The sequence below is a fragment of the Osmerus mordax genome, chromosome 5 (assembly GCF_038355195.1).
Source record: "Osmerus mordax isolate fOsmMor3 chromosome 5, fOsmMor3.pri, whole genome shotgun sequence".
Lineage (NCBI taxonomy): Eukaryota > Metazoa > Chordata > Actinopteri > Osmeriformes > Osmeridae > Osmerus > Osmerus mordax.
This window is the reverse complement of record NC_090054.1, coordinates 8,291,180-8,305,040: the sequence shown is the minus strand read 5'-3', so window position 1 is coordinate 8,305,040 and position 13,861 is coordinate 8,291,180. Positions and strand designations below refer to the sequence as shown.

General features: G+C 43.4%; 1 protein-coding gene across 1 annotated transcript in view; it reads right to left on the bottom strand.

Annotated features, from left to right (window-relative positions):
* rps6ka2 (ribosomal protein S6 kinase, polypeptide 2) overlaps positions 1-12,003 on the bottom strand; it is an 80,898-nt gene extending 68,895 nt beyond the window's left edge. The window contains exons 1-2 of the mRNA XM_067236000.1: positions 11,928-12,003; positions 11,768-11,847 (exon numbers count right to left, since the gene is read on the bottom strand). Of these exons, the coding sequence (XP_067092101.1) occupies positions 11,768-11,847; positions 11,928-11,985 (138 nt within the window). The 5' untranslated portion in view covers positions 11,986-12,003. The remainder of the gene's footprint in view (positions 1-11,767; positions 11,848-11,927) is intronic.
* Between the last annotated feature and the right edge of the window lie 1,858 nt (positions 12,004-13,861).

Sequence of the window (13,861 nt, the reverse complement as noted above, 5' to 3'; positions counted from 1 at the left end):
CTCCTTGGCCTAATAGCCATTCTAGACTAGTAGCCATTCTGTGGCTAGTTTGAACACAGCTAATTCTACTGTTAAAAGAAACAGAATGTCTTCTTCTTCATAACTATAAAGTTGAATCAAACAAACACAGCTTGGTCATTCTATGGTCTTCTTTGGCACAATTAAACAATTAAGGACTAGACTTTTAAGATAGCATGACCAAAGCAGTTGGTGACAGAGAATTTCAGACAATAACTTAAACATAGTCTTGCATTAAGAGTAGAGTCAAGAAACAGAGAGTAAATGTGCTAATGGTTGTTGAAATTCATTGCTCTTAGTTGGTGCATGTCAATTTAGGCAGAAGTCCATGAGTGGTGATATTTGACAACCTCAAATCAAATTTATTTGTATAGCCCTTTTTACACGCAAGCATGTCACAGAGGGCTTCACATACGCCCATAGAACTGCCCCTCTACCAACCTAAACCCTCAAGGAAGACAAGGAAAAACTCCCCCAAAAAACTCTCAACAGGAGAAAAAATGGAAGAAACCTTGGGAGGAGCAATTCAGAGAGGGATCCCCTCCTCCAGAGACGGTTGGTGAGAGAGGAACAGAACACAGGCTAAACATAGTCATACAGTGTCGATGGGTTTTGAAACACCAAAATCCATTGTTCAACTTTATAGATGTAGGACAGGACCGGGAGACTCGCGACCAGGTCCAGCGTTGGCCGACCGACGACCAGGCAGGTGCTGACAACTCAAACCCCCCACACCACAAGGGATGTGTGTGGGGGGGGACAGAGAGAGGAGAGCAGGGATTAGAGAATGCCAGGAGCAGCTAACAGTTACAGTCATAATAGAATGAGATCCCCACCGGTCAAGTGTGGACTGGTGCAGCAATTTAACAGAGCAAAAAAGGGGAATTTGATGCAACCCCACACACACCAAGACAGCGACAGCCCCCTCGTTTGGAACATGAAATCTGTTCCAGGGGAAGAGAACTCTAAAATAAGTTATACTTATAGAATAAGGATGGAAACAACCCGTCCCCCGTTAACTCCAACTAGTAACATACTTACCTTTAACAGTCGTAGAATTGACTAAACAATAACGTTTTTAACCTAATTTTAAATGTCGAAACAGTATCAGACTCCTTAATTGAGACAGGTAATTTGTTCCAGAGAAGAGGTGCTCTATATGAGAACGCCCTACCTCCAGCTGTTTTTTTCTTAATTTTGGGAACCACCAGATAGCCGGCATCTTGAGATTTACATTTAGTCTTTTTTTTTTCTAGATCTAAGTGTCCTTGCGGGGCAATAGGGTGCAAGGAGACCGGAGAGGTACAGTGGTGCCAATCCATGCAGAGATTTGTAGGTTAGTAGTAGAACTTAGTAGAAGTAGAAGTCAGCTCTGGCTTGGATAGGGAGCCAGTGTAGAGAGACAAGAGTAGGTGTTATGTGATCAAACTTTCTTGTTCTGGTCAATAGTCTAGCAGCAGCATTTTGCACCCGCTGTAAATTTTTTAGGTGGGTAATTGGGAGGCCAGAGAACAACACATTGCAATAGTCCAATCGGGACGTAACAAATGCATGTATTAGTTTTTCGGCATCATCCTTTGAGAGAAATTTTCGTATTTTGGCAATATTACGTAGATGGAAAAATGCAGTTCTGGTAATTTGCTTAATATGGTACTCAAACGAAAGGTCTGGGTCCATTGTGACTCCTAAATTTTTTACCAGCTGGCTTTGAGAGACTTTGACGCCGTCTAGGTCTAAGGTCAGATTGAAAAAATTATTTCTATATTTTTTAGGACCGAAAATTTGAACCTCAGTTTTATCCGAATTTAGAAGAAGGAAATTTGCAGTCATCCAAGCTCTCAACCTAGAAACACATTTTTCCATAGCATGTGGAAATTCTCCAGACTTTATAGACATATATAGCTGAGTATCATCTGCATAACAGTGAAAATTTACCCCAGAGCTTCTAATTATGTTTCCTAAAGGCGGCATATAGAGTGAAAATAACAGAGGGCCTAGAACTGAACCCTGTGGTACTCCGTATTTTACAGTGGAGCTCCTGGATGAGCAGCCATCATAGTGGACATATTGTGATCTATCAGATAGATACGATCTAAACCACTGAAGTGACGTACAAGAAATCCCAACATAGTTCTCCATACGTTCCAAGAGAATCTCATGATCCACCGTGTCAAAAGCTGCACTTAGGTCTAGAAGAACCAGGACAGAGATAGAATCAGCTCAAACAGCATGAGTCTGCCACTGGGCTTAATGAAAAGTCTCGTCTTGATTTGCAATGCAGGTATGGGAGTTTCTAGACCATTGGGGTGCCAAGCTGGGCCAGTTGTACTGTTAGAAAGTCCAGTTACATTAAACATTATTGTTGTCATATAGTTGTATTCCCAGCATTACTGGGAAATGGGTACTGATGTGGAAAGTCCCCAAAAACTGTGCAGAATGTGCAGAAAATATTAGGACCAATTGGAGTAGAGGCCAAAGGATATTTACAATTGTAGTAGGCCATTGATATGTTTTAAAAGTTCAGGGGTGTAATTTGTTGGATAAGAAGCCCCCACCCCCCACTCCAGAGACAATTGATGACAGACAGGTGCTGACATTAAGCTAAACAGTCATGCACTAAGAGTAGAGTAAAAAATAGAGAAAACATTTGTAAATGGATGTTGAAACTCAGTGCATGTCAGTTTAGGAAAAGGTAGCCTTTTAAACCATCCATCCATCATCTGCCGCTTTTCCGGGGGTCGGGTCGCGGGGGCAGCAACCTAAGCAGGGAGGCCCAGACTTCCCTCTCCCCGGCCACTTCCACCAGCTCTTCCTGGGGGACCCCGAGGCGTTCCCAGGCCAGCCGAGAGACATAGTCCCTCCAGCGTGTCCTGGGTCTTCCCCGGGGCCTCTTCCCAGTGGGACGTGCCCAGAACACCTCACCAGGGAGGTGTCCAGGAGGCATCCTTATCAGATGCCCGAGCCACTGTGGAAGAAATTGGGATTTCCTGTGTGCTTACATTATTCACTAATCAATAGAACTAGTCATTGGATACTAGTTAGTACGTTCTCTCGTAAGCTTGATATTAATAAGAGTATATTGTGTCTGTGTCAGGTTAATAGATGTTCGGGGTCAGGAGATCATCTCATTGATTTGGGTACTGTATACTTTTGAACTGGCTAACCTAGTAGCTCTGTGTTTGAAAAAGAGAAGCTCTGCGTCCCCTATTCTTGATTATTATTACTTTGATTTTGGCTGTTTACTGTCTGAGTGTCCTTGAGCAGGCCACAGCAAGCTCTTTGTTCTGAAGAAAACGGGAGGGGTTGAGTGCAGTAGTATGGAGTATATGACTGAAGGGTACTGACTATTTCTGTATACTGTGACAATAACCTGCCCTGTGGCGTATCTGTTTACAGAGTATGCACATATCCCTGTCTATCTCTTACTCCCCTTGCTGCCTGCCCCTGGATCTCCTTTTTCCTTTAAACATATTATTTTCTTTCTGTAAAACATTCATTTACAATGTCATTAATTTCTCAACTTTCTTTTCTGCATTCTCCTGCATCAATGTACAATTATGTTTGACATAATCCATAATCATATCAACAGTTTTGTTCTCCCAATGTAGAACCTGTTTCTTAACTTCTACCTGGAGTTCAGGAAGCAATCCACATATGAACACATGACAAAGTGGCATGGGGATGCAGAGATTTGACTGAGATTCTAGAGAGAGGTCAATTCAGGCAGGGTTCCAATATCCATGGTTTTCAAACCAGTCCCGGGGAACTTTGAAAACAGTGTTGCCGCATGTGGTATGTTTTTTGTAAAGTGTATCCTCACTTTCATGAAGTTATTGTTGTAGTCAAAGCTTTTAAAGAATGGATCTCTGCATGATGGGCCTGGCCAGAGCACAGAACACACTTCAAAGTTGTCACTTTCAAAAGGGTGGCATTTTGACCCCGTCAGGCCAAGATGTCTGAAAGTTGGAACGCATGCCTTATTGCTCATGGGGAACAAAAGAGTCTTAAGAACGCATAATGGCCGGGTTTCCCAGATTCGTTAAGAAGCTCTTAACGCTAAGAGCTTCTTAGGAGCGTTCTAAAAGCATTCTAGAGCGTTCTTAGAACGCTCTTAAGAAGCTCTTAGCATTAAGAGCTTCTTAACGAATCTGGGAAACCCAGCCAATGTCAGCAGCATGGATGTCTCTACAGTGACAATTTGTGAAGATTTGCATAAAATGCCTTGAAATCAGCCATTGATCCAATTGTCTTGAAATGTTGTGTACATGTATGAAACACATGTCTGTGTCATGTCAATTTTGTAATGGTTTGAAATGTTGAGGAGGAACCCGCCATTGCTGCCTGTAGCTATATTTAGGGTTCCTCCGGTAGGAGGAAACCTATTGTTTTTGTTAGTATTTGTTACGGCCTGTAGGGCCTTGCAGTTAGTGTTGGTCTGCCCTGTTGTGTTTGCCCCTCCCTATCGTTGTCCGCAGGTGGCTGTCAGCGATTGGCTAGGATCGCCGTGCTCAATCCGGATTCCGCCCAATCCCAATCCCGTCCGTCTTCCCCGCTGCCTTTAAGACACCAGAACTGTCTTCCGATCCCCAGTCATCCATCCGCGTTCTGTGTGTGCTGTAGCATGTCGTGTCAGCTTTTTCCCTGGGTCCGTGTACTTTGCGGCCAATGGATTTTCGTTTTGAAATAAGAAAACCAAAAACTACCATTTAGAAATAGGAAAACAAAAAACGGAAAACGACCCATTTTCCATTTTCTGTTTTGATAATAGAAAACGGAAAACAAAAAAACGACCCGTTATCTGATTTTCTTTGATGTGCTTAAACATGGATATCGGGAATTAAAATAGTGTGTGGAAATCGTTCTCAATTTTGCGTAGATTTTTGTGTTGTGACCCCGAAGTTGCTCCCACGAGCTTGACAGTCACATTCAGGATGTCAGCAGAGGGCGCATAGCAGAGCAGATGAACGATAAAATTGCTCGCAGAGCAATCGAGTTTCAATGCAAAATTGGATTACATCGGACTGAAGCATGGTTCCAGAGTCTCAGCAGCCACCTCACAAAATAAAGAAGGTTCGAGACCAAATTTGAATATTTTTCTAAGAAAGTCAGCGACCGGATATATTTTATAAATAATTTTAAAGTGAGTCTCTTTGACTTTTGGGGAAATGGGCCATTTAATGAATTTCAAAGCATCACTAATATATGTATTATTACATTTACATTTAGTCATTTAGCAGACGCTCTTATCCAGAGCGACTTACAGTAAGTACAGGGACATTCCCCGAAGCAAGTAGGGTGAAGTGCCTTGCCCAAGGACACAACGTCATTTGGCATGGCCGGGAATCGAACTGGCAAACTTCAGATTACTAGCCCGATTCCCTAACCGCTTAGCCACCTGACTCCCATTTACTGTCAAATAAAGTACAATCATTAATAAAAACATTTGGTAAAGTTGGTAAGGGTCTTATTCTTAAATATAACAATATGCTTTGAACTAACTGTAATCATGGGGAGGCTCGAATTTGAGCAACCTGAATTGCCGGGTCTTGAATTTTTGGGTCAGATATTTTTTTTTCATTGAAATATGTGAATACGGTGTTGTTTAAATTATTCAAAGTATTCAATGCCTTTTAAAATTCAAAACATTATGTCACTGATTTGCTTCCATACAAATGGCAGCGCGCCCTATGCTGACATCCTGAATATGTGACTGTCAAGCTCGTGGGAGCAACTTCCGGGTCACAACACTAAAATCTATGCAAAATTGAGAAAGGAGATTTCCACACACTATTTTAATTCCCGATTTCCATGTTTAAGCACATCAAAGAAAATCAGATAACGGGTCGTTTTTTCGTTTTCCGTTTTCTATTTCCTATTTTTAAATGGTAGTCGGGAAACAGCTCTTTTCCCAATTTTTGTTTTCTAATTTCAAAACGAAAATCCATTGGCCGCAAAGTACACGGACCCCCCTGCCTGAACCATTTGTGTTTGTGTTCTGTTTTGTTTGTTGGTCACTCACAGGAGAGAGGGGACAGGTAAGCCGCCCATGGGTGTACACGTCCATCACGCAGCTTACTCCCTTGTTATCACACTAGGCAAGGAACGCCTTATCTGTTTGTACAATAAACACACGGTTATATCGACACCCTCGTCTATGTTCGTGTTGGTCCCTTCGTGGTTAGACCCTCCTTTGCCCCTAGACATCGGAAGCCTTCTGCAGTTCGCTCAGCCCAGGGAGGGTGGTAACAGTATTCTTATTAGGGTTCCTCCGGTAGGAGGAAACCTATTGTTTTTGTTAGTATTCTTATTATTATATTTCTCCACTAAATGGCCCAATAGCGCAAAAAGTCCTTGACACGATTTTTTCAAATTTGGCCCAATGATACAACAGGTCACTCACTACTCCAAGACCGCTAATGGCCCATGTACGACCATAGGTGGCGCTATAAGCCACGCCCAAAGTCTACGTGATTTCCCCAGCACCCCATTATTCCAAAATGCCTGAAAATTGGTATACATGCCTTATTTCTCATGGGGAACAAAAAAGCCTCAAGAACCCATAAGGTCCGCCATGATAGATTTTGCTGTACTGTCCAAATTTGGTACAACCTTCAAAACCCTTCTCCTCATGAACCATAGATCCAATCGACTTGAAAATTGTTACATATTTGTAGAACACATGTCTTTCTATAGGGTGAAATTGAATAAGGAATGCAATACAAAATGGCTGAAAGAAGTGTATTTATGTGAATGTCCACATTGCCACAATATCTTTGTGTTAATAAATCAAATATAATTTTGACTGATGGTTTTTCAAACGTTAGTGCCTTCAAGTTGACATAATTCTGAAGTACCATACGCAATTTCACCTTGATATGTCAACATATGATTGAATTCAATTGAATGGCTCCACAGCGCATGCACACTCATCCTGCTCGCCAGCTTGGCGAGACGCACACACATACTTTCTGGAAATTGTGTGCTGACCAACCCCCCACCCTCGGTTTTTAGCCCCTGTTTAATTTTGCTTCTAATCGCAGCTCGCCGTTACGAATATAAATTATTTTTCGGCGGCCATTGTTGTTTTCAACTGGAATCGCCTGATAGCCATGTTGGAGGCAGCCACGTTCGGTATTAAGTCCTATTTTTACAGATTTTAAGCTAGAATCAATGATTGGGTTCGTGAAAGTACACTACTCTTGAGTTATGGTGAAGGTTTTAGCACTTTTAGACCTTTAGATCGTGAGTCTGAAGTGACGGAAAACCGAGCTCAAAAAGTAGCCACTGTAGCTCTAGCTTTTTTCCTCTGTTTTTAGTTAGTGAATCATTTTGCATCTCGGCGAATTCTTCACCCAAAAGGTTGACGCCAGGGAGACCGCATAGGCTTAGGCGGCAGCCATGTTTTGGTTGCATCATGTTCACCATTTTATTTACAGTTCGGTAAATTCTACCCCCAAAAAGGGCAGGGCAGCCTCAAGAGATGTGGGAATTGTACTTTTAGCCAGATGGTCCTATTATTTTTGTGATTTGTGGAAAACTTGCAATTTGAGTGAGAGTGCATTGTTTTGACGTTAGCCTCAGAGTTAGACTTGGTTCGCTCACTGGCAGTGTCTGTATTTCACTCAATTCTACTCCAAAAACGTCAGGGAGGACTGCTTTTTGTAGCCAAGAGCCTGCTGAAGATAGCCAGTATCTAGGATTTTTCAAAGCAATCCTGTTTCCTTCGTCATTTGCCTGAGAAAGTGACCTACGTTAGCCAGGCTAGTTTCACTCGGTCAGCCTATTTAAAGGTCTCTGGCAGTCAGAATCACTGATTACAGGCAAAGGTCGAGCTGGTCTTTGGTCAGATGTGTATATATTGACCAGTTTAGAGCTAAATACTCTTGCCAGAGCCTGGAATCGAACCCGTGTTTTGAGTGACTTTGCATGGGTCTCCATCAGGTCAACACATTTGGATTCAAGTTCAAGTAATGACACTGCATTTAACAGTCAAAACTGTAGTTTATGTCAAGTGTAGATGGAAAAAGCTGTGCTTTTCACAACTGAACTTACATGGATCCTTTCTTCACTTTTACAGGTCTGGAGGGTCATGCAGAGGCCTGCTCAACAGAGTTCAATAAAGGATGCTGAAAGCAACAACAGAGAATGCTGAGAGCATCACAGACCCCTTGCTGGACTATTCCTCTCTAGCTGGACAGCTTCATTCAGCTGGCCTGCCCTGCCTGCCTGCAGGCCCTGTTTGCCCCTGCCTGCCAGCCCTCCAGAGACAGAGTCACCCCACAGACACAGTAGCTCTGCAGACTGCTTTTTTGAGGACATTGATGAAAAAGGACAAACCAGCATTTTTTACTTTGATGAAAGTCTAAATGTTTAATCCTTTCCATGTCCCACTATGCCAAGCTGCTGACTTTTAGTGTCTTAAGTGATTAAACCAGTTCAAGTGATAGACTTTTGAATCCAATGATTATTCATCTGAATAAAAACCACTCAAGAGAAGTACTGCTTCTTTATTAATAGTATTTATGTATATATAATTGTGCAGCTCCCCCTGTCAATGATCTAGCACCTCCTCAGCACCTGTATTCAAAATTCTCTGGCGCCGTCCCTGCCCAGGGTTGATTGTAATTGGTGTTGGAAAACACATGTAGTAGGGCAGAATAGAGGGACTGGGCAAAGGGTGCTGGTGTGGAAAGTCCCCAAAAACTGTGCAGAATGGGCAGAAAATATTAGATGACATTGTATCGAGGCCCAATTGGAGAAGAAGCCATAGGATATTTACAATTGTAGTAAGCCATTAGATCTGTTTTAAAAGTTCAGGGGTGTAATTTGTTGGACATGAAGCCCCCACCCTCCACTCCAGAGACAGTTGGTGACAGAGAGGTGCAGACATTAAGTTAAACAGTCATGCGTTAAGAGTAGAGTAAAAAATACGGATCCCCCCTTTCTGAATAAAGTTCGACTGATCTGATTTGTTGATTTCTGTTGCTATGAAAATCAGTTTAGCCAAGCTAACTAACATTGTTTTTAGCTAGCTTGCATTACCATTCAATGGCTAACAAAACATTAGTAAAAATAGCTTGCTAATCAAGCAGAACTTGTTAATGCAGGAGAATCAGAGACCTTAGCGCGTCACTAGCATCTCGTCATATCACGCAGTCGGAGCACAGCTAGATTATCAGCTGTCAGCGCTCTTGAGTACCCAGCATGCAGTGCGGCATGTCCAAAAACTTGTGGAAAATAGTTCAGTTACAATGGCCATGCGAAGGATTTCAGTTGTTGTGTTCGTTCAGTTAGATGTTTGTAATGTTATTTGTTAGTTAATATAATCTTGTTGTTCACCCTGAGTGTGCAATGCGTGTAGTTTAATGGGAAGAGAGAGTCGGCTATGTTGCTATCAGAGCCTATACTCGGAAGGAGCTGAACGCGGGCTGTACCCTAGCCAGTTGCCCATGAGGCTATATGCTTGATTGTGGGTTGACAAAAATTCTGGTAAGAGATCTACTCTTACGAGAGAAGATAGAAGAAAGTCTATATCTGTGGTTTTCAAGCCATCTTTGAGAAAGTTTGAAAACAATGTTGCGGTTGATATGTATTGATTGCGGGAGGCAATTTTTGGACTACATCTAAATCTCATGCGGCTGCTGCAGCATTTCTGCTATGGCATGACCTGCGCTGGGAGAGGGAAACAGTATGGATGGGGATAGTGTGCGGGCAGATGTGTCTTTATATAGGGTTAAATGGAATGAGAAATGCAATACAAAATGTCTGAAAGGGGTGTATTTATGTAAGTGTCCACATTGCCTCAATATCTTTGTGTCAATAAATCAAATATAATTTTGACTGATGGTTTTTCAAACCTTATTGGCTTCAAGGTGACATCATTCTGATGTACCATGCGCAATTTTATGCAATTTTACCTTGAAATGTCAACCGTTTGTTAACCTTTGTCCCAAAGCTGACCAAAGCTAATACTCTGCCCTTTCTACTCATACAATCTCAACAGTTGGTTTGTAGCAGAGAGGATAAAACAGTCGACTGACTTGTAACCTTATGCTCATGAGTTCAAATCCCCATTCAGCCTATTGTTGTTGGCCAAACATGAAGTCGTTTTGCTCTCTTATTGTCCAACTCTCGACCTTCTACAATATACATTTTTATAGTATTTTGCCATTTTGCGGAGCAACCCGCATTGCTGCTTGCAGCTATATTTATAGTTGATATAATCATTATAGCATGTACCATAGAATAAAATATGAAACGTTACATCAAGGCCTATATTCTTTTTTTCTTTAAAATTATTTTACCAGGAATTACTAAAACAGAAGATAATACCCCTGAATATTCAGCGAGAAAGGGTTTTTAGTTATACACAGTCTATACACACACCTTTTTAACTATTTAACCTAAGAATTATATGTATTCTACACTCCATGGAGATAAAATAAAACTTAAGAAAACAAGCAGTCAAAAAATAGCTACACAAATACAGCTGACCCTGCATTCACTCCATTACTGTCATCAGGCCACATTTTTTTATTTGAATTACTGGATTATGTTCTCTCGCAATACAGTAAGGAAAATATGTCCTTGCATGGTACATTACAAGGTGTACCTGTTATGCATGAATCAGGCAGAAATTCTTATTGTATGTCAGCCTCCAGCTAAGTAACCCAATATCTACAATTTGACATGGGTCAATCATGACTGTATATTCGAATCCCAAACCAACTGCATTCCATCAGGTCTGTCTACTACAGCATTATATATATTATATTACATAGGATACACCTTGGAAGACAAGCAATAACACTGAGAGCACATAGAGCCCATGTAAAAACAAGTATTTAGTAAAGAGATACATAAAAAACAATGTTTCATGTGGGAAGTTGCATTCTGTGAAAAACAAAGAAAAAGAAAAGACCACCTGAACCTTACTAAACAGCAACAGGGATTTTTCACCACACAGATTGGGAACCTGTAATAGCAATTAAACCCTATGATGCACTGTACTTCAAACATCATGTACTCACCACTGGTTGGGTTGCTTGGGATTCAAAGGTCTTAAACAGCCTAAACCTAAGGAAGCTTAGCACAAGTTCAGTCAGGAAGACCAAACTCTGCAGGCTTGGGTGGTAAATAACCATTCTGTCTCACTACATACTCTCCCCGCTATGTGTGCTCTCCCCTTTTTCTCTACATCGCCTGGGCTCATCAGGGTTTCAGCTGTTCGACCAGCCGCTCGCTTCTATCCAATAGACCAGTGACAAGACTTCTCCGCTAGCGTATTGCACTGCTGCATGCCTTTAAATATTTTGCTCTCCCTACCTTAGTTCATCCATGCTACCATTGTGCGTGACTCTCCCACTGTGCTGTTAGTTTGGGGACTTTTTCCATTTGCTTTGGATTATTTACTGGACCATCAACTTCTTCATGATGTCAGATTTGGACCCTAATGGGTTTGGTGGACTATAACAGGACAAATAATAGTCCCTCTTTCTGGTGCAGTCTGCAGTTTGGACTAGCTACAGGCAAGAAAGGGATGACTGGCTGACTCCAAGAGTTACAATAATGAAGACAGGACAGACAACAAGTTGTCTGTTATGAGGAACACAGTTGGTAGTCTTAACCATTTCTGAACTGAGGGTATAAACAACTGCACAGAAAGAGGTGTTGATAGGGAAATTAGTCATGAGGGAGGTGGGGATTGGGTGGGTGAATCAGAATTGTGTCGTCATGGTTATGTGCTGACCTCTTTAGATAGGCGTGTGAAGAGGTCTCCTCCTCTCAGGAAGTCCAAGATTAGATACAGCTTTCCCTCCGTCTGGAATGCTGATGCACATACAGACACATGACACAAAGCAATTTTCAAGTTTGCACTGCTCACAATCTTATGATGAATTGATTCTCACCATAATGCAGTTTGACTATAAAAGGGTGGTTGACTTCTGCCAGGATGTCCCTCTCCATTTTGGAACGCACTCGATCCCGAACTGAAACACAGATGCAGACAGCCATCAGAATCGTGGTATGATATTTTATGACAACACTGAGAAATTGTAAGTAGACTGACATCAGCACAATGGAACATGGGGGTGTGGTAGGGTAGAAGAGGGACAACTATAACTAGAATAGAGCTCTACTTGTCTTTCCTGCCAAAGCACCCTGTCACCTAACCCATTCACATTCATAAACTGACTGTCTACTGACTATGACTAAATACTGGCACTACTGGTAGCAAAAAATTAATTATTCTTCTGGTACAGAGAGCAACACTGTTCCATTTACAATGTAATGCACTTTACACATATGGGGCCAGTTGCATAAACTTAGTTTAAGACTAGTCTTAGCCTTAGACCGTCTTAAATTGTCAGGTTAGACTAGTCTAACTAAGCCTGTCTGTTGCATAAATAGTTAGACTGACTTAATTTGAGCTAAAAAAGTTAGCCACCTCTTCCCTTGGCTAAACCTTGCGGTAAGGGCAGAGTTGCTATGCCAACGATCTGTTAGTAGGCTACATTTACATTTAGCAGACGCTCTTATCCAGAGCGACTTACAGTAAGTACAGGGACATTCCCCCGAGGCAAGTAGGGTGAAGTGCCTTGCCCAAGGACACAACGTCATTTGACACAGCCGGGAATCGAACTGGCAACCTTCAGATTACTAGCCCGATTCCCTAACCGCTCAGCCATCTGACTCCCATTCGACTCTAATTCTATGTTTTTTTTCGGCTTGACATAGCGTCTATTATCTGGGTCGGAGGTAGGCACTAGGCAGCGAGGGGCGGAGCTTCAGCTCCTTCAGGCGACACGCCCCCCCAGTCTCAAGCAGAGAAGACTGCTGATTTTTTCACGATTTCAAAACCTAATTTAACATACTTGTCGGTGTTATTTTTTCATTCGAATTTGGATGGGTAGTTAATAAAACATTATTCTGTGGTGTGGCGAACTTAAAACTCGTTTTCAGGTCCACTTTTCAGGATCTTTAATGAAAACAGAGAGAAAGAAATGAGTTGCAATTCAGATGTAGAGACACAGTCTATTCATAGTAAATGTGACTGAGCGTGAGCGGAACGCTCAGCGTTCCGCTCACGCTCAGCGTTCCGCTCCCGCTCAGCGTTCCGCTCCCGCTCAGCGTTCCGCTCACGCTCAGCGTTCCGCTCCCGCTCAGCGTTCCGCTCACGCTCAGCGTTCCGCTCACGCTCAGCGTTCCGCGCTCCGCTCACGCTCAGCGTTCCGCGCTCCGCTCACGCTCAGCGTTCCGCGCTCCGCTCACGCTCAGCGTTCCGCGCTCCGCTCACGCTCAGCGTTCCGCTCACGCTCAGCGTTCCGCTCACGCTCAGCGTTCCGCGCTCACGCTCAGCGTTCCGCTCACGCTCAGCGTTCCGCGCTCACGCTCAGCGTTCCGCTCACGCTCAGCGTTCCGCGCTCCGCTCACGCTCAGCGTTCCGCGCTCCGCTCACGCTCAGCGTTCCGCGCCCCGCTCACGCTCAGCGTTCCGCGCCCCGCTCACGCTCAGCGTTCCGCGCTCCGCTCACGCTCAGCGTTCCGCGCCCCGCTATGCTCAGCGTTCCGCGCTCCGCTCACGCTCAGCGTTCCGCGCTCCGCTCAGCGTTCCGCGCTCCGCTCAGCGTTCCGCGCTCCGCTCACGCTCAGCGTTCCGCTCTTCGCTCAGCGCTCTTCGCTCAGCGTTCCGCTCTTCGCTCAGCGCTCTTCGCTCAGCGTTCCGCTCTTCGCTCAGCGCTCTTCGCTCAGCGTTCCGCTCTTCGCTCAGCGCTCTTCGCTCAGCGTTCCGCTCACATGCTCTGGTTATGCAACAGGTAAATTGAAGGTAAATCGGTTTTTGT